At 51.0% G+C, this 26,267-nt stretch overlaps 1 protein-coding gene across 1 annotated transcript in view; it reads right to left on the bottom strand.

The window, feature by feature from the left end:
* Positions 1 to 26,267, bottom strand: part of PTH1R (parathyroid hormone 1 receptor) — an 85,692-nt gene that overhangs the window by 23,481 nt on the left and 35,944 nt on the right. The window contains exons 3-7 of the mRNA XM_032129145.1: positions 17,742 to 17,852; positions 15,585 to 15,703; positions 6,866 to 6,960; positions 4,229 to 4,415; positions 1,053 to 1,206 (exon numbers count right to left, since the gene is read on the bottom strand). Coding sequence (XP_031985036.1) covers positions 1,053 to 1,206; positions 4,229 to 4,415; positions 6,866 to 6,960; positions 15,585 to 15,703; positions 17,742 to 17,852 — 666 coding nt within the window. The remainder of the gene's footprint in view (positions 1 to 1,052; positions 1,207 to 4,228; positions 4,416 to 6,865; positions 6,961 to 15,584; positions 15,704 to 17,741; positions 17,853 to 26,267) is intronic.

Here is a 26,267-nt window from a genome sequence, read left to right as displayed (position 1 = left end):
GCCAGGTAACCACAGGCCCCCTGGACGGGTTTTCCTGCTGTAATTCCTGTTTAAACCCACACCCCATTATCCTTCCTTACATCCTCAAGGATCATCGGAAACATTCCCTGTTCTCCTCCCAACCCCCAGACTCCGAGACAACCATGGGCAGTTGTTTTATTGTCCCAGCACCTCGTAACTCCCGGGAAGCCAAAATTAAAGCCAGGAGTGAACAGAAATCCCATTCTCCTCCGAAATGTGCGTGCCCGCAACGTCTTCTCCTAATGAGCCCCTTCCCTGCGCCCACATCCCGCCCCTTTCTCATTACTCAGGGAAAAGATGCCCAAGTTGAAAGAAAAGGAAAATAAAAAAGCCTTCCCCACAAATTGCAGGTTTCCAGCAGGGTTCCAAGGCTTAGGAGACCTCAAGGATTTTAAGCAGCTGAGGTTTGAGGGAGGAAATCAGAGCTCGGGGCTCTCATTGGGAGCAGATGCTCCAAACCTCCCACAGATTTCTGCCCCTCCAGCTCAGCGCTGGTTTCTCAGCAGGAGGTCCTGGGGAGTGATGGGGATAACTCCCTAAAACCGGCTGCCTCACCCCAAATTTAGCCCTCGCTTTTCCTGCCCTGGGAGGGTGGCAAGATGTGGGGGTGGTGAGGCACCGCCAGAGATTTAGGGCTGCCCCAGGATCCCTGCAAATTCCCAAGGCCGGGTTGGACGGGGCTTGGAGCAGCCTGGGACAGTGGGAGGTGTCCCTGCCTCTGGCAGGGTGGGGACTGGATGGGCTTTAAGGTCCCTTCCAACCCAACCCATCCTGGGATTCCCTGGATCTTTGTGCTGCCTCTCCAAGCCTGAGCTAATCCTTCTGGAGACTCTGGAAGTGCCACAGTGTAATCACCACCATTCAGGAATGATAAAGGCTTCCCAGGATGGAGAACCTGTCCTTGCGAGCGTCCCACAGTGCTCATCCTGCCTCCATGCCCTCTCCCATATTTCCGTTCATCCACAATTTCCTTCAAGAACCACCTCCAAGAGGCTCTTCCAGGTGATCCCTGAGGAGCAGCCGTGACTTACCCCAGCCAAATAAAGTGAATCCCCAAAGATATTTCTTCTCTGAGAAAAATGCCATGAAGATGAGGCTGTGGAGATAGAGCCCTTCCACCAGGATCCAGTAGTAATTGGTTGCCAGGAAGTAGAGGAAGAAGGTGACGGCCACTTTACAGCCCACCTGCAGCGACCACAGAAGGACAGAGAAGGAACACGGGGTGAAATTCTCGTGCTGCACAAACATGGCGAGGCGGGGTGGGAAAACAAGGCTCAGGAAGGAAAAAATTTAATCAGAAAATTTCCTTGCAGGGTTTTTAAAAGGAAAATCTGTGGGAGAACAGGAGAGATGAAGAGTTGGGGAAAGAACTCCTGAGCCAAAGGGGATTTTTCCAACAGCAGGTGAGTTGGGAGGAGGAGGAGAAGAGATCATGGTCTGATCCTGCTCTCTCCCAGCCCGGTGATGAGGGGCTCACACACTTCCTGGGGCAGTTGTGTTCCACCTTTTCCCTGTTTTTCATCTTTCCCTGTGTTTCATCTTTCTCTGTGTTTCATCTTTTCCCTGTGTTTCCTGCTCATGTTGGAGGCCAAAGGGCTTTGGCCAAGTTGTCCTGGTCTGGGTGTCCTGCCCAAGTCACAACACCTGGAATTATAACTCCTTCCTCAGCTCATGGAGAGACCAAGGTGGGATGAAGTCACCCCACCCTGACATGGATGTCCAAGCCGGGATCCTCCAGGTCAGTCCTCAACAAAGACATCCCAGATGGTTCCTGCTGCCTTTGGAGCCAGGTGTTCCAAGAGCAAACAGCACCCGGAGGTTTTCCCCCTGGAAATGTCAAGGTGTTTCCAGAGCAGACCTGAGCTGCAAGGTGGGAGATCCGGGAGAGACTTCCAGGACATCCTGGTGTTAAATGGGCTCCTAAGCTGAGCTCTCGCTCCACACTGAGCTGAAATCCTTTGGGTTTTGGGAGCCAAACCCCGACTGTGACCCAACACTCCCTTGGGACAGAGTGGGACAAAGGCACCCTTCTTCCCAATTTCTCAGCTCCAGAGCAGAGAAAGGCTGCAAAATACTGGGATTGATCCGTACAAAGACACCTCTTGTCAGTGTGGATATCCTTGGAGTCAGGGAAGGTGGATTTCCCAGGAATTCTGGGACTGCCTTGGCAGTGGTACATCTTTGTGCTGCCCTTTCCTTTGATTAATACAAAGGACTGACAGAAAATTCCAATAATACCTTGGAAATAAAAAGAGAAATTTTTTTATCCTGGCACAGCTCTTATGCCAATTTTTTGTCAATCTATTGATTGACACACACCTATACCTATATTTGCATATTGATAAGATATGCACACATGGCACTCATTTTCTTTCATCGACAGAGTTAAATGGATTAATTAATGGATTAATTAAAAATCCCCATAAATTCAATAATATTTTTTATATTCATAGAAAGTCCCCATCTAGGCTTGATAATATTTTCTATATTTATTTTTTGTCTTTATTGCCTCATGCGGGGAACACGAGGCAATAATTGCAAAGTTCCCTCTTCATTCGGAAACAAAAGAAATCCAGTAATTGTCGCCTTCGTCGCTTGTTTGCCTTGCAATTCCAAAGAGTGGGAAACGCCATTAAATGCTAATATCCAAAGAATGCCATAGATTATCCTAATTATTCCTTATAATGAGCCCGGCATGAGGAGAAACTCCAAACAATGCAGTGAAACATTCTGTGTTCTTTCCAAAAAAAAAAAAAAGAGCGTTGGGAGTGTGTTGAGTGAGACTTCGTAAATTAATGACACAGATCTCCGGGATGGGAAGGGAACACAATGACAAAGTTCCACTTGGGACATTCGGATGCACAGTGGGATATTCCCAAATCCTCTGATTTTTCGCAGGGTGTTGCTGGTCCCTGGTTGTAGCACAAGCTGGGAAACACTTGAGAAGACAAACAAATCCACAGGCGGGAAGTTTATCCCAGAATCCCTGAGGTTGGAAAAGACCTCCAAAACCATCAAGTCCAAGCTGTGCCCGATCCCCAGCAGAGCACTGAGTGCCACCTCCAGGAATTCCTTGGACACCTCCAGGGATGGGGACTCCAAACCCCCCTGGGCAGTTCCAAGGCCTGATCCTCCTTTCCATGGAGAAATTCCTGCTGCTGTCCACCCTGAGCCTCCCCTGGTCATTCCCTCTCCTCCTGTCCCTGTTCCCTGCGAGCAGAGCCCGACCCCCCCGGCTGCCCCCTCCTGTCAGGGACTTGTGGGGAGTGAGAAGGTGCCACGCCCAGGATTCCATGGGAAATCCGTGATGGGACCAATGACAAGGAGAGCCGAGAGCTTCAGGATGCGGGAAGCATGAGGATGGGCTTCCTCCCCCCAAGCACGTGGACAATGCAGATACGGCCATCAGAGATTTCCACACAGTGAAAAGCCCATGGAATTTTGGAGAAGAGTCTGAGTGACCTCCCTTCCATTTTTATTTTGGGATGTTGACTCGTCTGCCTGGGTTGGCTGGACTGACTGAACCGACCATAAATGGAACCTGAGGTTCAGGCTGGACTTAGGAGGAATTTCTCCATGGAAAGGGCGATCAGGCCTTGGAAGGGGCTGCCCAGGGAGGCTTGGCGTCCCCAACCCTGGAGGTGTCCAAGGAATTCCTGGGTGTGACACTCGGTGCTCTGGGCTGGGGACAAGGTGGGGATCGGGCACCCACCAACCATTCCAAGGTTGGCTGACCTTGGAATTCTTTTCCAACCTCAGTGATTCTGTCCGAGGTCCCTCTCACAGACACCTCCTTTTTGCAGATGAGCCCCACCGTTTCCCATGACACCTCATCATCCCTCCATTTTCCCTTCCAAAATGTCTTTTTTTCCATATGGGAGTGAGAAAAGTTGTGCATTCCCCATCCCTGGAAGTGTTGTGAGCCAAGCTGGATGCGCCTTGGTCAGAAGTGTTTCCACAGCCAGAAATTCCGGGGAGTATCGGGGGAATGTAGATGGGAATCAAGCTGTCAACCTTGACTGCCGTGGGAAGAGCTTTTCCTTAGCTCAGGAATTGGGCAATCCCTCTGAAACTGTGGGAATGGGAAAAGATGGGAGGGGGCTGTGAAAGGTGAGTAGGGTGGAAAACTCCCCGGAAGAGGGAAAGTGTTGAACAGAGAGGACAAAGACATGAAATCCTGGGAAAACACTGCTCTGGGAATACTCACAAACTGCGACTTATCCGCTGGAGGTGCTTCCGTGATGGATTTCAAGTCCTCCTCAGAGATCCGCTCCATCTCCTCCAGGGCTGACCCGGAGTACAGGACCGCGTCCTTCACGAAGATGCTGACGGCTCTCAGCATGAAGGACACAAACAGGTGCATGTGGATGTAGTTCCTAGTGCAGTGCAAACGTCTGGAAGAGGAGAAAAAAAAGGATTGGGAAGCTTAGTCCAACTGTTGGATGGAGTCATGGCCACCTCTGGCTCCGGAGAGCCCCAGCTGCTCCCGCCGGCACCGTGTCCCCATGGGGAGCAGAGTGAGGGTCGCTGCTCCCTGTGCTCCCGGGGGGTTGGGAAATGGATTAATACCTGCTCCAGGCGCTTCAGATAATCATGGAATCATGGAATGGTTTGGGTTGGATGGGACCCTAAAGCCCATCCAGTGCCACCCCTGCCACAGGCAGCGGACACAGATCGTGGACACCTCCCACCATCCCAGGAGCTCCAAGCCCCAGTGTCCAGCCTGGCCTTGGGCACTGCCAGGGATCCAGGGGCAGCCACAGCTGCTCTGGGCACCCTGTGCCAGGGCCTCCCCACCCTTCCAGCCAGGAATTCCTTCCTAAAATCCGCTTTAACCCTGCCCTCTGGCAGTGGGAAGCCATTCCCGCTCTCCTATCCACACTCGCCCTTGGATTCCAGAGGCTCCAGAACTTTTGGCCAGTGGAAACCTCACAGAGCTTCCTGTAAACTGTTAATTTTTGTGTCCAGCCCAATTTAGGAGCAACTCCAGCAGTAACTCCGGTGTGGTGGGCTGTTCTCCCTGTTTCCTGCTGGAAACATTATCCTTTGTGGGCTCCACCCCAGCAATGGCAGCGGCGACCCCACAAATCCTGGTTGTAAAGCGCTTTAAGGTCCTTTTTGGGGGAAAAGTTGTTTTGGGGCTGGTCAGAGGTGAATGGATCAGAGACAGGAACGAGAGGTATATTTTAGGATCAGGAATCAGGATTTCGGGGAAGAAGGAATTGACCTCTTGGGATCCTCTCTGTCCTCTGGAGCTCTGTTGCCATGCCGGGATTTACGAATGGATTTACGAATGGATTTACATCCTCTTAAATCGCAATAATCTGCACTAATTAAAAGCCGTGTTTTCATCCCTTTCGGAGGATGTTATGATAACAACCCCACTTGTTCTCTGCGCTTTTAGAATCCAAATCACACCAAGTGGAACTGATGAGGTTTAAATGAAGATTGGCTTTGTTCCCCGCATTTAAAGGGAGTCAGTGAATCTCTGCATTAGAAAGGACAAAATCTGGCTTGATCCCTGCTGCTGCTCTGATCCTTGGGATAAAGATGCTCCAGCACAGGTGCTCTGGGCTGGAAATGAAGTGCTCCGAGTACGTGGATAAAGAAAAACCAGGAATTCTCCTATGTACGTGGACATGGAATATTTTAACAACCTTGCCAGTGTCCAGTGGGAAATGAAACGGAGGGGAAAGGTTGGGAGAACTGGAGTGTGCTGGAGGGATGGGGTCTGCATTCCCCTTTGGATTGGGCGTGTCATGGATTTGGGATTTGCTATCCAGGCAAACCCCCGACACCTTTTGCTGTCTGCAGAGAGCTCTGAGCACTTCCAGAGCCCAAAGACACACATTTTATTCCCAGTGTTCCATGCCCAGGGCTTGGCTCGAGCTTCCCAAATCCCTCTGCAGAAACCACAGGGCTGTTCTGGCCCCCTCAGCTCTTGTCCAGGTGGTTTTTTAGGAGAAGACACGAGCAGACATCGAAGGGAAGCAAACCTGGGGCTCAGGGTTTGGGGTCACCCCGCTCTATCAGCTCACCAGATAGAACATTCCCAAAGGACAAATTCCTGGATATGGGTGACACCTTTCATCCCTCCCATCCAACTCTCTCTATGCCAGCAAGAATCCCAGAATCCCAGAATGGTTTGGGCTGGAAGGAACCTTAAGGATCATCCCATTCCAACCCCAACACCTTCCACTATCCCAGGTTTCTCCAAGCCCTGTCCAACCTGGCCTTGGACACTTCCAGGGATGGAAGAGGCAACGTTGGATCTAAGGAATGGATAATGAGGGTTCAAAGTGGTGTTTAGGGGTGTAAATCCCTTGGCAGGGATGGTGGGAAGGGAGGGGACACAAAGAGAGTCAGGAGGGTCATTTTTGGATCCCTGGGAACACCAGCAGCACGGGGAGATTGGATGAATTATCCTGGAACTTTTCCATCCCTTTCAACTGGTTTATCCTTCACGAACATTCGGATTTAGAGTGGAATTTCCCTCAGGAAAACTTATTTATCTGCAAATCAGCCATCTAAAGCTAAGCCGGTCACCTGCAGGGACAACAGGGACAGAAAACCCTGGACAGTCTTCCAAGGGATTCCTGGAGACGCCCCTCTTCCCGTTTGCTGCAAAGAGGGCCTGGAAAGCTCCACTTGAGGGAAGCAGAAGGAATTCCAACACCCCACCCACCGTCCCCCAGGAAGTTTGCCCTAAGTGACCCTAAACACAGCCCAAATCACAGGCACCACCGCCACTGGTGGCTTCCTGAACTGCGCCACCCCAATTTCATCCTTCCGGAAAAACCGGAGGCTTTTCCAGTGTCGCTTAGGTAAAAACAGAGCCGCCTACCTGAAGTATCCCAGGATAAGGACAGCAACTGTGAGGGATCCCAGGGAGATGGAGTATCCAACAGTATAAATCAAATAGAGGCGATCAAAGACCTCCTGCAGCAGAAACGATGGAGAAAACAGCGTCACATTGGGAACGCGGCCCTACTGCACCATCACACAACCCTGGCAGCGCACAGAGCCCAGATCCTCAGGGAATCCCGTCCTTTTGGCAGCTTGGGAAGTGGGGTGTGTGTTCCCTGAGGTGGGGAGATGGGATTTCCCCCAGAGATTCATGATGGAGTTGGGTTCATCCCCTACCTGGGAGTTTTGCGGTATTTTCATCCCAAAGGAACCCAAAAGTGCTTTACAAGCCCTCAGCCCAGCCCAAGGATCACTTGGGAATTTTTGCCTGGACGAAATGCCTGCTGAGCTGGGAATTTTGCAAGGGATTCGTGATGGAGTTGGGTTCATCCCATACCTGGGAGTTTCACAGTATTGTCATCCCAAAGGAACCCAAAAGCGCTTTACAAACTCTTGGCCCAATCACTTGGGAATTTTTACCAGGACAAAATGCCTGCTGAGCTGGGAATTTTGCTGGAATTGTACAATTTAGCCATTGCTGGATAACTGGTGTCCAGCCTGGGGGAGTGCAACTCATCCCAGAAAACATGGGAAGGAAATGCTTTGGCTATGGGATATGAGGAAAAAAATCACCTGCATTTATTTTTCCCTTTTTTTAATCCAAATCAGCCTCTGCCTGTGGTTATCCAATCCAGACACGACCTGAGCTTGCCAAAATCTCATTGGAAAAGCTCCTGTAACAGGAGAATTCCTAATAATTAATCCTTCGGGAGGCTTTAGGTTGCTATTTTCTAAAGTTGGCCTTGAAACCCTGAGGTTTCCATTAAATATCAGGATATTTTCCTTAATCCCGCCGGGACGCGCAGCTGAACTCAGGGATTCCTGGAAAGGGTTAAAATGCCTGACCCTCATCCCAGCCTATCCTGCCTTTCCCAGCCTGAAATTAGAAACAAATCCCAAAAAACCCAACCAATCCAGCATCTTTCTCCTCATTCCCTCCTCTCCCTTGCCCCGCCCATGGGGCTGCAATAGCATCGGGAATGCTGGGCTCTGAATGACAGCTCTGATTGGGATTTGAGGCTTGGAACGCTGGCCTGGAATGCCAAACCTCAGCCCTATTACATCAGAATCCGCAGATTTGGGAATGTTTCTCTGCGGTTTGCACTGGAGGAGCGAAGCCCTTGCCAACATTAATTTACCGAGTGTGTCTGTGCGTATTTATGTGATATTTTTATAGATTTTTATAGATCTGTCTGTGGAGGCAGCGGGCCCCGAAAAGCCAAGAAGAGGAGATTTCAAAGCTTCCAGGGAAAAACAGCCTGGCGTGACTTTCCTGCTGCCAAGCTGGAATCCTCTTGGAGCTGGAGAACGTTTGCTTCCATAGTAAAAAATAAAATATCATCGTAATAATAATAATGATAATAATAAATCTCGCTCCAAGGTTGGAATTCTCAGTAATCCAGAAGTTTGAGGCCTTAACAAAACATCCCTGAGCCCCATTCAGAAATTTCACCGGGAAGGTCCACATTCCCATGGGACAACACCACTGTTGTGGCGGGAATGGCCTCAGGAAGAGCCTCTGGATTGGCTGGCAGGAGGCTTTGGAAGGTTGATTGCTCTGATTGACCACAGGGCCTCTCTGTGAACGGAGGTCAAGCCCCAAGTGCCAAGACACAGAAAGCCTCTCCTGGTGTCCTCCTTGGAGAAGGAGGTGCCCCAAATCCTACCCGGAGTCTCTCTGGGAAGCTGTTGGGAAAGGTGATTTCTTGGATGGGGTGCTCAGACCCTTGGGGAAAGCCTTTGGAGCAAAAAATTGCTGTTCTCCACTTCTACTTCTCCCTCACCTGGAGCTCAGGACTGGTAATTCCCAAGAGGTTTTCCTCCCTGGATTTACCCAGGAGGGGAAAAAAGTCTCCAAAGGAATTCCAGGTCTCCCGAGGGAGGTCCCAGCTCCATGAAAAGCACAATGAAGAATGAGGAAAGGTCCCCCAGGGAGGAAAATATTGAGTCATCTGCCAGCTGCAACAACCCTCTCCATGGTCTGAGGAGCATCCTTAGGGAGCTGAGGTGGACGGGAAGCTAAATAATTCCCAGAAAACCACAAAGGTCATGATGGCCAAGCCATGGACACAACCTGGAGCTCCATCACTCCAGGAAATTCCCACCTGAAGTCTCCTGGAAGTCCACCCTGAGGACGGACTGACCAACCCTGGTCATCCATTGCTGGAAGAGGCCAAACCTGGCCTTGCCATGAGATCCTGGTTTATACAGTGTGATAATTAAACTGACGTATTTTAATTTGATTTAATTATCATTTAATCCAAGTGTCCAAGGCTTTGAGCCACCTGGGCTGGTGGGAGGTGTCCCCTCCCATGGCACAGAGTTGGAACTGGAGGGACTTTAAGGTCTCTTCCAACCCCAACCAGTTCAGGATTCCATGATTCCATGAATTTGATTCCTGCAGGAACCCTCCACTCTTTCAACTGTTGCCACGCGTGCAAAAGGAAAAGGAAAACCAGACGGAGCAGGAGTTTTCTGGTGGCAAATCCCATCCTGAGTTCCATGGAGCTGTTCCCTGTATCCAAAGTTTTCCTTTCCTCCTTTTTATTCCGCTTTAGCAAGACACCGGCAACACTTGGGTTGTGAAGCTGGGAGGGATCCCGTGGTTTTTTGAGGAATGGGAAGATTGGGATCAGCAGCACAGGAGGCTGGAAGGACCAATAAGGATTTTCCAGCTGGAATTTCTGCAAAGTTTCTCCAAGCTGCTGATTCAGATGTTGTTAAGGGCACGCTTGGAATCAGGGGTTTGCTGCTTTGAGTGATAAACAAAGCTGGAAAATCTCTGTCCTTGCTTTCCTCGTCTGTTTTTCTTTAGAGGAGAACGGGATGAAATAAAAAGTTTAGTGGGATAAAAGGAAACGCTAAATGGGATATTCACAAAATGGGATATTCACAAAATGGGATATTCACCAAAGGCACGGAACAGGCACTGATTTCCAAAGCCTCAGGGAAACCCCTGAGTGTTGATGAGTTTTTCCTGCGGGGTTCGGCTCCCTTCATCCATAGAGATTCCAGGCTCTTAGATCCTCACGTGCTGGAGAGTGACTGGGAGCAGCTCTCCCAAAAGACCCCCCAATTTAGCCTCAGACACCCCCATTTACTCCCAGACACCCCCATTTAGACATGCATGTCCATAAAAATCAGCTTTAAGTTCCCTTCCAACCCAAACCATTCCAGGATTCTCGGATTCTATTTCCAGGAGCGCACCAGACCAAATCCATAGACGTGGAATGAGGATGGCACCTCGGGGTTGATTGAAATTACGAACAAAACATCTCTCGGATCGTTTTTTTATTCCTCCGCAGACTTTAAAACCTCTGCCCGTGTCCTGCTGCAAATGCCTGACACTTTGCTGGCATTCCTTGGTGGAATTCGGGACAAAACAATCCAAACCCGTTCCTGTGCCGTCACTTTGAGGCTCCACAAAGTTGTTTGCTTTTCCCAGGACCCCAGAGAGCTCCAGGATTGCTGCTTGGAACAATGGAGTTCAGATAAAGCAGCCCTGCAACACGCTGGGCCCTTCCCATTGTGTTCAGAAGGGGACGGATTCTCCAGGCCTCTCCGAATTCCCGGGAAGCCGTAAAATCCCCACACTACAAACAAGCGGGAGCAGATGAAGACAGGATTGAGGTTGGATCTTAGGATGGCCCATCCTGCTGGTGGGTCCCAAGCTGAGCCAACCTCCCAAGTTGCTGGCTCCGACTCCCCTTTCCCAGGATTTCAGGAGATGGAGATCCCATTCATCCTTCAGCTCATCCTTGGGAACGGGATGGGTTTGACCTGCTTTAAAAATAGCCGTGTTTGGCGTCCCTCTGGTTTTGGGGGAGATGGGAATGAGGAAAATTCCTGGGGTTTGACCCAAACATGCCATTGCTGCTGCCAGTGTTGGAAAAGGTGACCGGAAAAAGGATCCTGCTGCTATTGGCTGGATGTGTGGAAGAGAAGGGATCCACTGTCAGTGGTTCCATGGGATTTGAGGAGAAACAGACTAAAAAGCTGCCAGAGGTTCATCACTTGTCATTTGTGCCTCATTTTATCCAAAGATTGAGGAGCTCCAGGAACACAGGTCACCCTCACTCCTGGTTTTAAGGGAATTTAAGGAACAAAGGAGAACAGCCAGGCCTAAAGTCCTTTTAATTCTGCTCCCTGTCTCCTCCATCGCCAGGAAGGGATGCTGAGGGAAGAGGGTGGGAACAGAACAAATCCACAATAAATATGATGTGGAGCTGCTGGAGAGAGTCCAGAGGAGCCCACAGAGCTGCTCCCAGGGCTGGAGCCCCTCTGCTCTGGAGCCAGGATGGGAGAGCTGGGAATGTTCCCCTGGAGAAGGGAAGGACACAGGAGAGCTCCGAGCCCCTTGCAGGGCCTAAAGGGACTCCAGGAGAGCTGCAGAGGGACTGGGGACAAGGCCTGGAGGGACAAGAGCCAGGGAATGGCTTCCCAGTGCCAGAGGGCAGGGATGGGTGGGAGATTGGGAATTGGGAATTGCTGGCTGGGAGGGTGGGGAGGGGCTGGGCTGGAATTGCCAGAGCAGCTGGGGCTGCCCCTGGATCCCTGGAAGAGTCCAAGACCAGGTTGGATGGGCCTTGGAGCAGCCTGGGATGGTGGGAGGTGTCCCCATGCCATAAGGGACACGATCACCCAGTGCCACCCCTGCCACAGGCAGGGACACCTCCCACCATCCCAGGCTGCTCCAAATCCCATCCAGCCTGGCCTTGGACACTTCCAGCCGATTGTTCACTCCTGTTTGACGTTATCTGGAAAGAATTTGAGGAAACACTTCCCTGGATCGCCTCATCCTACCTGGCTAAGGGAGGAATCAGTCTCCAGGGCTGTCCATTCCCATCCTCCAGTGGCGATTTTCCCTGAGGAAGCCGCCCAGGAGCCGTCCCTCCCCGGGCAGTTACGAGCTGTTAATTCTCCGGCTTCTGATGGCTTTAACACACTTTGCTCTTTGCAGAGAGCCCTTTCCGAGCTGCTCTGTGTGAAACAATCCCCATTTATTCGGGGCAGGACACCAACTTGCTCTGGGGCCCTCTGTTCGCTGCTTTGGCCTATCTTAAAATTATCCCAGCGTGGCTGAAATGGGAAAAGTCCCCACCTAAACAAACAGCCCTGGACAGAGCTGTGTGCAGCACGTGGTGTTTATTTAGGCGTGGATCTCTCCGGCTATCTATAGGTACAGGCCTATTTCCAGAGATAGCCAGCAAATCCATGTATTTATAGCCACAGACAGTTGGGTTTTCTTTTTTCTAAAAGCCCGGTTTCTTAAAATTCCCTCTGGTTCCATCTGCTCGGAGGCAGCCACGAGCCCCTGGCAAAGCGTTGGGTAAATGCAGCTGTTGGTGGTGACGCAGAGATGCTGCTCCCCAGGGAGGGAAATAATAATAGAAAACAATCTCTCGCTCAAGACAACGGCTCTATGTGGCCAAATTCCCCCGTTCTGACATCTCTGGACATGTTTACTCCACGAAAAAAAAAAGAAATCAAAGGAAGGTTTATTAATCCCAGGGCTGCAGGGCCCCTCTGAAGTGTGACAAGAGGCCTCCCGTGCTCTCTGTGAGTAAAGTCATCACCACACTGAGGGAAAAAGGGCATTTTTCCCTTCCTCTTTTGTTTCCAGAGTGGTTTTCAGACCCCAAGGCCCAAGAGACCTGCAGTGGTTGCACTTTATTTGTCACCAGAATTCAGCCACCTCTGTGACAAAATCAGGGGACCCCGCGACAATCACAGGATCACTGAGGTGAGGGCAGGCCTGGGCTGAGGAAGAGACCTCTTGTAAATACAAGGCTAATAATAATAATAATATTGATATAAAGATTATTAAATAGATGTTCTTGAAAATCTACTCCATGAAAAAACAAAATCAAAGGAAGGTTTATTAATCCCAGGACTGCAGGGCCCCTCTGAAGTGTGACAAGAGGCCTCCCGTGCTCTCTGTGAGTAAAGTCATCACCACACTGAGGGAAAAAGGGCATTTTTCCCTTCCTCTTTTATTTCCAGAGTGGTTTTCAGACCCCAAGGCCCAAGAGACCTGCAGTGGATGCACAGAGAGTGCTTCATTTGTCACAAAAATCCAGCCACCTCTGTGACAAAATCAGGGACCCCGTGACAATCACAGGATCACTGAGGTGAGGGCAGGCCTGATGAAGAGACGTCTTGCAAACATAAAGTTAAGAATAATAATAAAAATTAATAAATAGATGTCATTAAAAAGCATTTGTTGATCAAGATACGATTTCAAAGCGGGCAGAAGCATTCACTTTTCCTGTGTTCTTTGCACGGGGTGAACACCACTTCAGCAAGACCAGCCTGGTAATTCTACCTGAACAATGGTGATGATTTAATTTGTCTTAATATTAAATATTATTCCATTCACCCTTGTAGCTACAACAGCAAGTTCCTGGCTAAAGATGCATCAGCCTTGGGGGCGCAGGATAAGGGGGATGGGTTATTAAAACAGCTCATTAAGGGAGAGATCATGAGGAGCAGTAATTTTCCAAGAGGTTGATGCTAAAACTGCGGTGACACCTCCTGTAAATCTCTGTGGGGAAGTTCAGCCCCACTCAGGGGACACAGACAAAGTCAGGCACATCAACCCCACCACAGGAAATTCTGCTTTCAGCCTCTTTTTGTCACCCTGGAGGTGGAAATTCTCGATTTCTTCCTTGTGGTGGAAAAAAATGGGCAACTCTGTTCTTTTTTGTGCCCTTCCTCTACCAGTTCACCCTGAAAAATCCTAACTGTGGGAGGTGAAAAAGAAAGGATGTCCTTTCCCTAGGGGAAATCTTGCATTGGGGGACATCAGCTGGACAATTCCCACCCCAGGACACGGCTGAGGGTGGTGGGACAGAGGAGACAATTTCAGAGAAGTCAAAAGTTTGTGCATTGATCAAGATGCTCGACAACTCCAACACCTGCTCCAGGACCTTCCCAGAAAACTCTGGGGCTGAAAGAGTTCTTTCCACTCTGAACTGGGGAAAGTCCCACCAGACTGGTTCGGGAAGGGAACATCCTCCAGCCCTTTGCTGGAGTGGCTGGAGCAGCACCCCGTTCACTCAACCTTCTGTTCCTCGTCCACGTGAGAGGAAACACTCAGATCCTCAAAGAACTCATTCCCTCCTTTCCCTCATTTCCTTATTTTCCTAAACCACTTCATTCAAGAGTTGCTTCACTCCAGAGGAGAAAACAGCAACCAAAAATAATAATAATAGAAAAAAAAATTTAAAAAAAACCTCCCCTACCCTGTGGTTAGGTTTAAAATTAAGAACATTGTCCTGAAGGGCCTCTGGATCATCCTCACGGAAGCCGTGGTTAGATCCTTATCTCCAGCTGCCTGGGATCATCCTGCCTGCAGCTGATCAGTCCCTAATGCCATGCCCCGTATCCAAGGGGACTCTTCCAAGAACCACTGAAAACCAGAGGGTTTGGGTGAATTCTTTGGGAATTACAGGTGCGCGTGGGTGGGAACGTCATTCCCTGTGGGACAAGGAGGTCACATCCTCCCAGGTGACACCAGGGACAGCTTTGCTGTCACCTTAGCACGGAATTCCTTCCAGGAGACTCCCAGCATTCCAGAGCCCCAGGCTGGCTCACAGGGAGGAGGGAAATTTCTGCCAGCTGCTGTTTTGCCACTTTCCTGAACTTTTGTGAAAATATGGCTCGTGGATATTGGTTTTTCTGGGAGCACACCAGAGCCTCTCCATGTGCTTTGGATCCCTTTTCCAACTTTGGACTGGTGTCACTGTTTCCAAAATGTGTCTACACCAGAATTAATTCAAGATCATGGAATCCCACTCTGGTTGGGGTAGGAAGGGACCTTGAGGATCATCCCATTCCCACCCCTGCCATGGGCAGGGACACCTCCCACTGTCCCAGGCTGCTCCCAGCCCCAGTGTCCAGCCTGGCCTTGGGCACTGCCAGGGATCCAGGGGCAGCCCCAGCTGCTCTGGCAATTCCAGCCCAGCCCCTCCCCACCCTCCCAGCCAGCAATTCCCAATTCCCAATCTCCCATCCAGCCCTGCCCTCTGGCACTGGGAAGCCATTCCCTGGCTCCTGTCCCTCCAGGCCTTGTCCCCAGTCCCTCTGCAGCTCTCCTGGAGCCCCTTTAGGCCCTGCAAGGGGCTCTGAGCTCTCCCTGGAGCCTTCTCCTCTCCAGTCTGGACACTGCCAGCTCTCCCAACCAGTTGCTCCTGGTTTGATTCCACAAGGGTTTGGACATCCCCTCCCACAGACAACCACACAAACATTGGAATTTTTGATAACAACCTGGCAGCGAAAGGATTTCCTGCTGTGGCAGAGGGAGCCTCGATGCCAAGGAACAACCTCCTACCACTTCTGAGCGTCCCCCAGACCGCTCCCATTTTCCCCAAGATCTCTTCGGGAATGGGATCATGGCAGCTGCAGGAAACTTTTCTGCCTTTGAGGACAATTTTCCAATCAACTCATTGCCCATCAAAGCACGATGTGGCTTTGGCAAGCTCAGGAAGAGTTTCCAAGAGGAGGAAGATGAGCTGGAGCTCATCTGGGGTTTTAAATGGGGTTAGCTGGGGATGAGGCCAGAAATTCCTGCTCCGTGCAGGAATGGGAATGCCTACCCTTTCCCTCGTCTCGTTGGTGAGGAACTTGGCGCATTCGCTGTAGTTGGCCCAAGTGCGGTTGTTGCCCGGGACCAGCTCCCAGCTCCCGTTCAGGTCACACCGGCGATAAGCGTGGCCTACGGAGAGAAAGGAGACACGGAATCAGCAGGGAAATGGGAGGAAATTCATCCCAGAGTGGATCCCTGGGGCCTCCTGCCTGCTTGGAAGCTCAGCTGCAAAAACCAGCTTCCATCCCCATATCAATTGATCAATTTTATCCGTTTTTTAGCTGAGAAACACCATGGAGCCTTTAATAAGTTGATCTTGGGGTTTTGGGCTTTCTTAGGGTTTAAGTTCAGATGTTGGGTCTGCAAATCAAGGAGAGAAGCCTTGGTTTTCAGAATTATCAGAATTATTCAGAATTATTCGGAATTGTTTTCAGAATTATCCTCAGAATCCCTTGCATCTCTCCCTATGGAAAAAAAAGAGAAAAGAAGGGTGGTTTATATTATTTTGCTCTTCGTTTCCAGGCTCAGGGGATGTCCAGGGGTATTTTTTTTACCCGTGCCCTCCTCATGGAGATGGAGAAGGAAGGGAGAGCAAGGTTTCATCCTTGGATTTGGCTGGTAGAGGAGAATATCCCTGTTCAGATATCCGTGTGGGAATTGTGGCATCAGGGGTGCGTTAAAAGCCCCTCACAGAAAACAGGGATTAATCCCATGGGTCCTGGGACTAGAGGGAGAGCTGTTAGGGAGTGTGAGGAAACATGGAGAGGGATTTTTACTCTGGGCTGGAAGGATGGGAGCCAGGGAATGGCTTCCCAGTGCCAGAGGGCAGGGCTGGATGGGAGATTGGGAATTGGGAATTCCCTGCTGGGAGGGTGGGGAGGGGCTGGGCTGGAATTGCCAGAGCAGCTGGGGCTGCCCCTGGATCCCTGGCAGTGCCCAAGGCCAGGCTGGACATTGGGGCTGGGAGCAGCCTGGGACAGTGGGAGGTGTCCCTGCCCATGGCAGGGGTGGGAATGGGATGAGTTTTAAGGTCCTGTCCAACCCAACCTATTCCAGGATTCTCTGATTCCATCATCTAAGGGTCTCCATCGGGCTCCCACACTCCCTGATTTACCCAGTGGATATCAGTGAAGTGAGGAATCCAAGCCATGCTGGAATATTGAGGAAAAAAAGGGATGGATTGCACTAAGGGAGGTTTAGGTTGGATATTGGGAAAATTCCTTCCTGGAAAGGGCTGTCCAGCCCTGGCACAGCTGCCCAGGGCAGGGGTGGAGCCCCCGTTCCTGGAGGGATTTGCCAGCCCAGTGTGGGGGACATGGTCAGGGGTGGCCTTGGCAGTGCTGGGAGGTCAATGGACTGATCTTGGAGGGCTTTTCCACCCTAAATAATTCCAGGATTCTCTGACTCCTTGTTCCTCCTGGCCTTTGAGGTGAAGAACGAGAGGTCACCAGCCAGGAGTGAATCCCAGTTCCCAGTCCCTTATGGAATAGTCAGGACAGACTGTGAGCGGCCAGGATGCCTGGGAATATCCTTCCTTGCTTTCTGAAAGCCCCAGCAGTGCTCTGCTCCAAGCAGAGAGTCTGAATTCCCTCCTTTTTCCCTCCTTGGGTGCTTGGAACATTCACTGAGGGGCCGAGTGTGCTCCGATCGATCGCTTCTAAAAACACCCTCAGACTTCCCGGCATCGCCAGTGAGCCAAGAAATGCGGAGCTTGAGGGAAAGGGAGATAAGGAGGAATTCCCACATTCTGCTCCCAGACTCCCACCAGGGCTCTGCACACAGAATTAACAGAGCCCTGAGGTGGAGAATTAAAACTGGAAGAATATTTTGGGGTTCTATTGCTACACAGAGCTTGTGGGATCCAATCAATCCAGATTTGGAAATCTCTGGGATTCACAACCTGTTGTAAGCAGGTAGCTGGTGCTTAGAACGTCCCAGTCTGTGTGGGAAATTCGTGATTCTGTGCGGGAAATGTGTCGTTATTTCAGCTCAAACGGAGCTTTTCTTCCATTAGCAATAAACGACGGCCGCTCCTTCCCTTCCTCTTCCCTGGTTTTACTCCTGCTCGGAAGGGAGGCGCCGTGTGAGAAGAAAGGGACGATGAAGGGAATTTTGGATTTCCTGGCTGTCGGGAATGTCCTGCGCCGGCCCTGGGGACCACACCCACCTTTGTGGTTGAAGTCGTAGATGTACTCGGGGCATGGCATGGCCACCACCTTGCCGGGCACACCCTCGGGCCAGCACACGATGCCATCCCACTCCGGAAGGCAGAAGCCATCTGTGGGAGAGAACAGGGACAAAGAGGAGTCACTGCAGCTGCAGAGGTGACACCGAGGTCCCCCTGCTTGGAGAGGGCCCTCCGTGAAGAAGCCAACGCTGGCATTCCATTGGAGAAAGAAGTCCTGGGAATCATTGCCAATTCCTTCTTAGTGTTTGGCTCCAGAAGGTGCAAATTATCCCAAGTTTTGTTCCACAAGAACAAACTGTGTCTGGCTCTGGGTCCAACAGCACCAGGACCTGGAGCTGCTGGAGAGAGCCCAGAGGAATCCATGGAGCTGCTCCAGGGCTGGAGCCCCTCTGCTCTGGAGCCAGGCTGGGAGAGCTGGGAATGTTCCCCTGGAGAAGGGAAGGACACAGGGAGAGCTCAGAGCCCCTGGCAGGGCCTAAAGGGGCTCCAGGAGAGCTGCAGAGGGACTGGGGACAAGGCCTGGAGGGACAGGAGCCAGGGAATGGCTTTGAGCTGAAAGAAGTAGATTTAGATGAGATATTGGGAAGGAATTCCTGGCTGGGAGGATAGGAGGGACTGGAATGGAATTCCCAGAGCAGCTGTGGCTGCCCCTGGATCCCTGGCAGTGCCCAAGGCCAGGCTGGACATTGGGGCTTGGAGCAGCCTGGGACAGTGGAAGGTGTCCCTGTCCATGGCAGGGGGTTGGAATGGGATGATCTCCCCACATCCAGCACCTGCTCTTGCCCTCGCTGAATTCCAGAAGTTTCCTTTCTGCCCATCTCCCCAACCTGTCCAGGTCCCTCCAAAGGGCTCCACAATCCCCCAAGGCATTGCTTGCTCCCAGCTCTGTGTCCTCAGGGAACTCCTCGGCTTTCGGCTGGATAACTGCACCCAGCCATAAAATTCCAGCTGCAGTGGAATATTGGGAGTGAAATGCTAAGAGTGGTGGATCTGCCCCAAATCTGCTCCCAGAGCTGTGTCTGCCCTCAGCCAGGAGCTTATCAAGAGTCGGACACAGGAGTTACCCGGGAATCCAAAGGGACAGGAACCACCTGCCTTATCCACAAAAAACTCCTCTAGGAACTAAATCCAAAGCAGGGCCAAGATCTCCACGTATCCCATGAAAATCAAAGCTTCGAACCACCGAGGAATCCACCCTTCCTCACCAATGCGCTTTCCCAAGATTAAAGGAAAACCGGGAATGCTTTAAAGCCCTTTGGCTGCTCCAGGGTCAGAGCCGACACCGATTTATTCAGCTTGGTGGGTTTTAGGACATGACAAACACTGAAAATCTCATTCAGCAGCTGATTTCTTATCTCTAATTTCGTGTGGATGAAAAGGACCCGACAAATCCCAGCCTTTCTTCGGAACATCAAGGGGGAGTGAGGGGAAGGAGCTAAAATTCCTCCACACCCACGTGATAAAAAAGAGGGGAAAAAAATATTGCATTTTCTCTGCCTGAAGTCCCGTTAGGAGAAGAAAAATACTGCATTTCCCATTCATGGAAACTGGGAAAACCCTTCCCTCTGACTCGTTATTTGCAGGATAACTTACACTGGGAAAAAAAGGTTTGTTTATTTTTCGGTTCTCTGGAAGGTACAAAAGACAAAGGGAAAAAAAAATAAAACCAACTAACACAGGGCCCCACAAAATTTGGCTCAGAATAAAATGTTGATGTCCTTGAGGTCTTTTCTGCAGACAAGAAAGTAAATAAAGATTTAATGGAGCCCTCAAAGTGCTCTTGCTTAAAATAAAACCAGTTCTTATGGCAAAATAAATCAATTTGGGTAAACATTAAAGGAAGCACAGTGGAGAAACAACTCTGAGGAAAAAATATTCCTCCAAAAGTGCTCCGAAATGAGAGAAAATCGCCCACTTTTCCAAAATCTTCATGATTTCCCAAGGGTAATTTCACTTTTAAGAGGTTTCATTTTGTATCACACCGAAATCTTCGGCCAGAAAATAAGAATTTTATCATTTTGTGGTGGGTGCGCCCTCCTCGTGCTGGAAACGTGGAAAACTGGTAACAGACCCTGCAATTATTTATTTTTGGGTACTTTGAGCCGCCCAAAATCATCCCAAAAAGCTGAAGGGAACAGTGGTGGGACACCTCTGGAATGCTGCTTTGTGTGGGGACAATTTGGGGAGCCGAGAGCTGCCCTAGAAATATCTAAAAGGATGAGTTTTGCATTTAAAACTCTCCCTCTGCGTGGGAATGATTCGTGAAAGGATCCGGTCTCTGGAACTGAGCCATTAAAGCTGATAAGAATCCCGCGGGACTCAAAATTCGGGAAGTGTCTGAGCTTCCCAACAAAATCATCCGTCGCTGTTACCAACACCTGAACCACCCCAGAGAAATCTCCTCCCCCTCCTCTCCATCTCCACATCATCTCCGGCCTCTCTCTCCCCGCTCCTTGCTTGGAAAAGCCATTCCAGGTGAATTTGGAGGAGGGATAAAACGTCTCAGTGATCGTTTCCTTCCTGGAATTGCCCGGTGATGGATGAGTTAAAGGAAGGGCAGGTGGATATTTGGGAGCTGCTACCTGGAAACCCCCCTAAAACTCAGGATAACACGGCTGTTTCCTGGAAATTCTGGGAGCCACGGGGGTAGGAGAGAGGATTTGGGTCAGGAGCAGGGATTACAGGTAGGGAAACCTGGTGAGGAACATCCACAGGTCAAGCCAGGTGCCTCTGGAGCTCCTGGAATGATTTGAGGAGCTCCTACCCTGACTGAAGCACTTGGAAAACGTTTTTCAAATGGAAATACGGACTGATGTCAGGAGCAGCCACACTTTGGGATTGTTGGATCCACATCCCTGGGGTTTAACGCAGCCAAAAGCTGTTTGTCCCCTCAGTGTCCCAGAGAAGATCCCCTCCATCCGCCTCTTCCTCCTATCCTGAATCCCTCCAATCCTCCTATCCCAAAACCCTCCATCCTCCTGTCCTATCCCGAATCCCTCCGTTCCTCCCATCTACGCAGACCTCCTGGGAGGACAGGGAGGGATGCGTTTAAACCACAGGAGGGTTCATTCCAACGAATTCCAAGGAAGAAATTTTTTATAATGAGGCTGGTGAAGCACTGGAACAGCTTTTCCAGAGAATTTGTGGATGCGCCATCCCTGGAAGTGTCCAAGGCCAGCTTGGAGCAACCTGGGACAGTGGCCGCTCTCCCTGCCCTTGGAATGGGGTGGGACTGGATAATCTCTAAGGCTCCTCCCAAGCCCAACCATTCCATGAATCTCTGATAAAACAGGAAGGGAAAAGCCCATCTATCCCATTGTGCTGGAATCCAAACAAGCCATTCCCTTCTGTTTGTTTGCTCAAAGATCTCCTCCAAACATTTTTTTCCTGAATTTATAAAAACATGCACAGTAATCACAACTTGGCCTCTCCCTTTGTTTTCCTTTTCTCCCGGTCATTTCTCCAAGGAGATCCACAATGAATTCCAAGAAGAAAACTGAAAACTGGGCAAGTTTGGCCCGTTAAAAATAAGCCAGTTCCTCCTGAGACACTGGTAACAATATTCCAGAGCACGGAGAATTCCAAAGGATCCAATTCTTTGGAAAAGCCGATGGAAAAGCTCTTGGAATTTTGGTGAAAATGAGTTCAAGGGTTCCACTGTGCTGTTTGGATCGATCCAGGTGGTTCAGGACAGGGAACTGGAAAAGTCAACCATTGCTTTCCTTGGAAGAAATAGTAGGATTCACGGATAATGGAAGTCCAAAGGAATCCATAAACTCTAAAGAAAACAAGGAAATCTCACACATATCCCATATCCCAAAGTGTTTTGGGAGCGTATCCGTCGTCCAGGCAATGCCAGAGGGATGATCCTTTTTATCCCTGAGGGATTTGCCTGTGGGTGAAGCTCCTCCAAATTCAGAGCTGCGTATCTCCCGGATGGGGACAGGGAAAGCGGGAATGGCACTGGAATTCCTCCTGTTTTGAGGCCATCATTGACCACTTCAGTGCTGCAGAAATGAGCCTTGAAGGGAAACATGGGATCCTTGCAGGATCCCCCTGGCTCTTGTCCACCAGGACATCTCTTGGACCTCTCCTTCACCCTTGAAGGTTGGAATCTCAGGGCATGGAAGTTGCAGTCATTCCAACATGGGAACAAGCAGAAACTCTCTTGGATGACATTCCTGAAGAAATGAGTCCTGAAGGGAAGCATGGCATCCCTCCAGGATCCCATTGGCTCCTGTCCCAGGCTCAGGGACAGCTCCTTATCCACCAGGACATCTCTTGGATCTCTCCTTCCCCCTTGAAGGCTGGGATCTCAGGGAATGGAATTTGCTGTCATTCCAAGATGGGAGCAAGCAAAAACTCTCTTGGATGTCACTGCTACAGGATTTCCCTTTGGAAGGCAGGAAGGCCAATCTCAGAATCCTCTGGAAGGGGCTGTCCCAAATGCCTCCCTCATTTTGCTCCTTGTTTTCACTCCCCCCCCCCCCCCCCCCCCCCCCCCCCCCTCCCAGCCAAGCCAGAATCCCAGAGGTTGCTTTGGTGGAAGAGAGAAAAGAAGGAGCAAATTTGGGATAACCCCCCTCAGGGTGCACGGAGAGTTTTTCCCTCCTTCCCGCTCCTATCCCATCCCCCTTTTCCCTTCCTTTCCTGCTCCTTTCCTTCCCCCCTAGCCTCAATTCCCATTTCAGCCGGAATGGGACACTTTGCATGTGGAGAACACGTTCAAACCATCTGCGAGGCTCCTTGGCAGCTGCACAAATGCAAACACGGGCTCGAGGTGTTTATCCAGGGGCACGGAATATAAATCAGCCCGGCTCATTCCGGCACCCGGGAGACCACAGTTGGAATACGCTGTGTGATTGTGGTCACTCCATTACGGGAAGGACATTTGGGGCATTGGAAGCAGGCGGGGAGGAATGACCAAAAAAAATGAGGCAGCATTTTGGGATAGGAAGGGGGAGGAATCGTTTTGGGATGGGAAGAGGGGGGAAATCTTTTTGGGATAGGAAGGGGGAGGAATCGTTTTGGGATGGGAAGAGGGGGGAAGTCTTTTTGGGATAGGAAGGGGGAGGAATCGTTTTGGGATGGGAAGAGGGGGGAAATCTTTTTGGGAGGAATTGTTTTGGGATAGGAAGGGGGAGGAATGGGGCCTTGGAGGGGCAGGAATTGAGTTCGGGGGTTTGCAGATGGATTTCAAACCTGGCTGTGAGGGCAGGGGGTGGATGAGGGGCTGCATTTGGGGACGTATGGATCTGTAGGGGCTGTGGCTGGAGGAAGGGGTGAGGGATATGGTTGTTTGGATAGTATGGAAGGAGGTGATCCAACAGAATCAGGCTGGAAGGGACCACAGTGGGCACCTGGTGCCACCTCCCTGCTCCAGCAGGGCCATCCCAGAGCTCAGGGCACGGGATTACATCCTGACAGCTCTGGAATATCCCCGTGAGGAGACCCCACAGCCCCTCTGGTCTCTGCTCAGGGCTGGGCCCTGCCCAGGGCAGCAGTTCTGCCTCCTGTGCAGGTGGAACTCCCTGCGATCGGGCCCTGCCCGTGGCTCTGGTGCCGCTGCCGGGCCCCGGAGCAGAGCCCGGGCCCTGCCCTGAGCCCTCCCTGCAGCCAGGGACAGCCAGGGCTGAGGGCCCCTCTCAGCTGGGGCTCCTCTCGAGGCTGAGCAGCCCCGGCTCCCTCAGCCTGTCCTGATTCCATCCTAAAAGCTCTCCTCATCCATGATTCCATGCTCAAAGCTCTCCTGGTCCATGTTGACCCCCCCAGTTGGTGTCCACTGGGGCAGTGACAGCTTTTCCAGGACAAAACTGTGCTGGGAATACATTCACAAGGGATGGTTTGGGGTTTTTGTGGAATTTGGGGCACATCTGCACTGTTGATCCACAAGGCCAGGGAGACGCTCCAAGCCCTTCCTCATCTCCACTGGACCCACTCCTGAAGTTCCATGGCCATGGATGGAGGCAGCTTCTGCCCGTCACCGCTCAAAGACCTTCGCTGGTCTTCACCCCGGTGTTTACTGGGAGAACACCCCTTCCACGCTCAGCCCCGGAGGCACTGGGCATCGGAGGGGACACGGGGGCCAGGAGCTGTTCCAAGTCACAGCCTGTCTCGGCTCAGCCCAGTCACAAGGCCAGAAGCGTCACCAGACAATTCCTGGCATGACCCAGCTCCGGAGGCACCTTCCTGACCTCACCAGCTGGTTCCAGACACTGCCCATCCCCCCCCGGCCCTGCATTCCCAACCCAGGAGCAGAAACACAACCTCCCCCATCCCATCGGAACCCCCCGACCTGCCACTGCTGGCACATCCCATTCTTTCCTCATTCCAGCACATCCAGTCCTTCCAAAGCCCTCCAGCCTCCCTCGGAGAGGGGGTAATATCACTCATACCAATTAAATTAAGGTCGATAATTAGCATTAGAGAGAGTTCAGCCACCCTTTGGAGTGTTTCCCACCCTTTCCCTGTGTTCCTTCACAAATCTAAACCATGGACCAGCTGTGCCTCTCATAATTCCCAAGATCCATTCCTCCCATGTGTTCCAAGACCTATTTGTCTGCTCTGTGGATATTCCTCAATAGGACTGGGAATTCTTGGCCCATAAAACTTTGCGGGTAGAGGCCACATCCCATTTTCAGCTCCTTCAAGTCCATCATGGTTCATATCCATGCCTCTGAACTCCCTCACACTCCAGAGGAACACTCTGGTCCGTGATTCCATCCTGAAAGCTCTCCTGGTCCATAATTCCATCCTCAAAGTTCTCCTGGTCCATGATTCCATCCTCAAAGCTCTCCTGGTCCATGATTCCATCCTGAAAGCTCTCCTAGTCCATAATTCCATCCTAAAAGCTCTCCTGGTCCATGATTCCATCCTCAAAGCTCTCCTGGTCCATGATTCCATCCTGAAAGCTCTCCTGGTCCATAATTCCATCCCGAAAGCTCTCCTCATCCGTGATTCCATGCTCAGAGCTCTCCTGGTCCATGTTGACCCTCCATTTGGTGTCCACTGGGGCAGTGACAGCTTTTCCAGGACAAAACTGTGCTGGGGATATGTTCACAAGGGATGGTTTGGGGTTTTTGTGGAATTTGGGGCACATCTGCACTGTTGATCCACAAGGATTGAGAACAGAAACTGGGAGAAGATGGAAATAGCTGGAGAGAATATGGATTTATAGAGGGCTGGGGTGTTTAGGGCTCTGGATGCCTTTGTCTCCATTAATTTCTGAGGTTCCTGAGGCTTCTCCCAGCCTCTGGACGCTCCTGGCATCAGGGAATGGTGCTGGAGCCTCTGGAGAGGAAACCAGGAGCAGATTTTGGGGTTCCTCAGGCCCAGGGAGAGTCTGGAATCGGGTCTAGGTCCTTTAGGGACAATGAAGCCAAACTGGGATGCACAACCCAGGTAAACAGACCCAGATTCCCAACTAAAAATAACACCTTTCCTGGGAAAATAAGTTTATTTATTAAAAAAACAACCCAATTTGGAGCTGCAACACCTCGGGCTCAGAGAAAGAGTTGCCCATGGCCTTTGCTAATGACAGGGTTGTGCAAAAATCCCGCTTCTTTCCCCACAAAACGTCCCATCTCCTTTTCCAAACCAGGGAAAGACAAGCTTTTAATTCATGGATTAAAAAAAAAAAATCAGGCCTGATGGCTCCGGGCTGGGAATTTCACTTCATCCCCTTCCAGGTTTAACTTTGGGGTGGCATCAGCTGCCCACCAGGGCTGGGATGGAATATTTGTGTAGGGAGAAGAGAAATGTTCGGGTTTCCTGTTCTTTCCCAAAGGCTTTCATCTGGAGACTAAATTTAAGGGAAAAAAGGGGAGGGGAAAGAAAAGAGAAAAGGAGGAAACCAAATGCTTGTGGGGGAAGGGGTTTGGGGTTTTTTTGGTTTCAATTTTTGGGTCTCCAGCCCTCAGTGCCTCAGCCAAAGGTGGAGATGACGCACGAATCCTGACGGGGCTCTTTGGAAGCTCCTGGAGCGGCTCAGGCTCCGCTGCCCACGGCACAGATCCACGTGGGAGCCACATGGATCAGGAGCCAGGGCTCAGGGACACCTGGGAGGTGGCCAGAGGATCCCTGTGAGCCATCCCAGGAGGAGAGCAGGGAGCTCATCCTCCCGTAAAGCAGAATTTTAACCTTTCTAGAGAGGAAAAAAAGGAAATTTGGAGCTTGTACACGTAAACAGCGGCTGAAGAAAGTTTGGAATTTTAGAGGGTTTTAACCTTTTTGCCCCCTAAGACTTTGGAATATCAGCCCTGCCAGCCAGGCCATGTTCCCACTCTCCGGAATGGGGTCAAAGACTCTTTTCCTATGACCCCAGCGGTGAGGAGTTTCCCTGGAGAGATCCCCCTCGAGTCCCAAGTTGCTCCTTGTTGCCTTGGGTCAGGAATTTTAAGTAGGGACTTTCTCCTTTCCCAAACATCCGACACCCCCGGGCTGGCAGCAGGGTTGGGCCTGGATTGGAGCTGCTCCAGGATGATCCCAGAGGGATTCTGGCTCTGC

Source organism: Corvus moneduloides, chromosome 1, assembly GCF_009650955.1.
Source record: "Corvus moneduloides isolate bCorMon1 chromosome 1, bCorMon1.pri, whole genome shotgun sequence".
Classification (NCBI taxonomy): Eukaryota; Metazoa; Chordata; class Aves; order Passeriformes; family Corvidae; genus Corvus; species Corvus moneduloides.
Note: the sequence above shows the minus strand (reverse complement) of the source record. Positions and strands in the feature narration are given on the sequence as shown.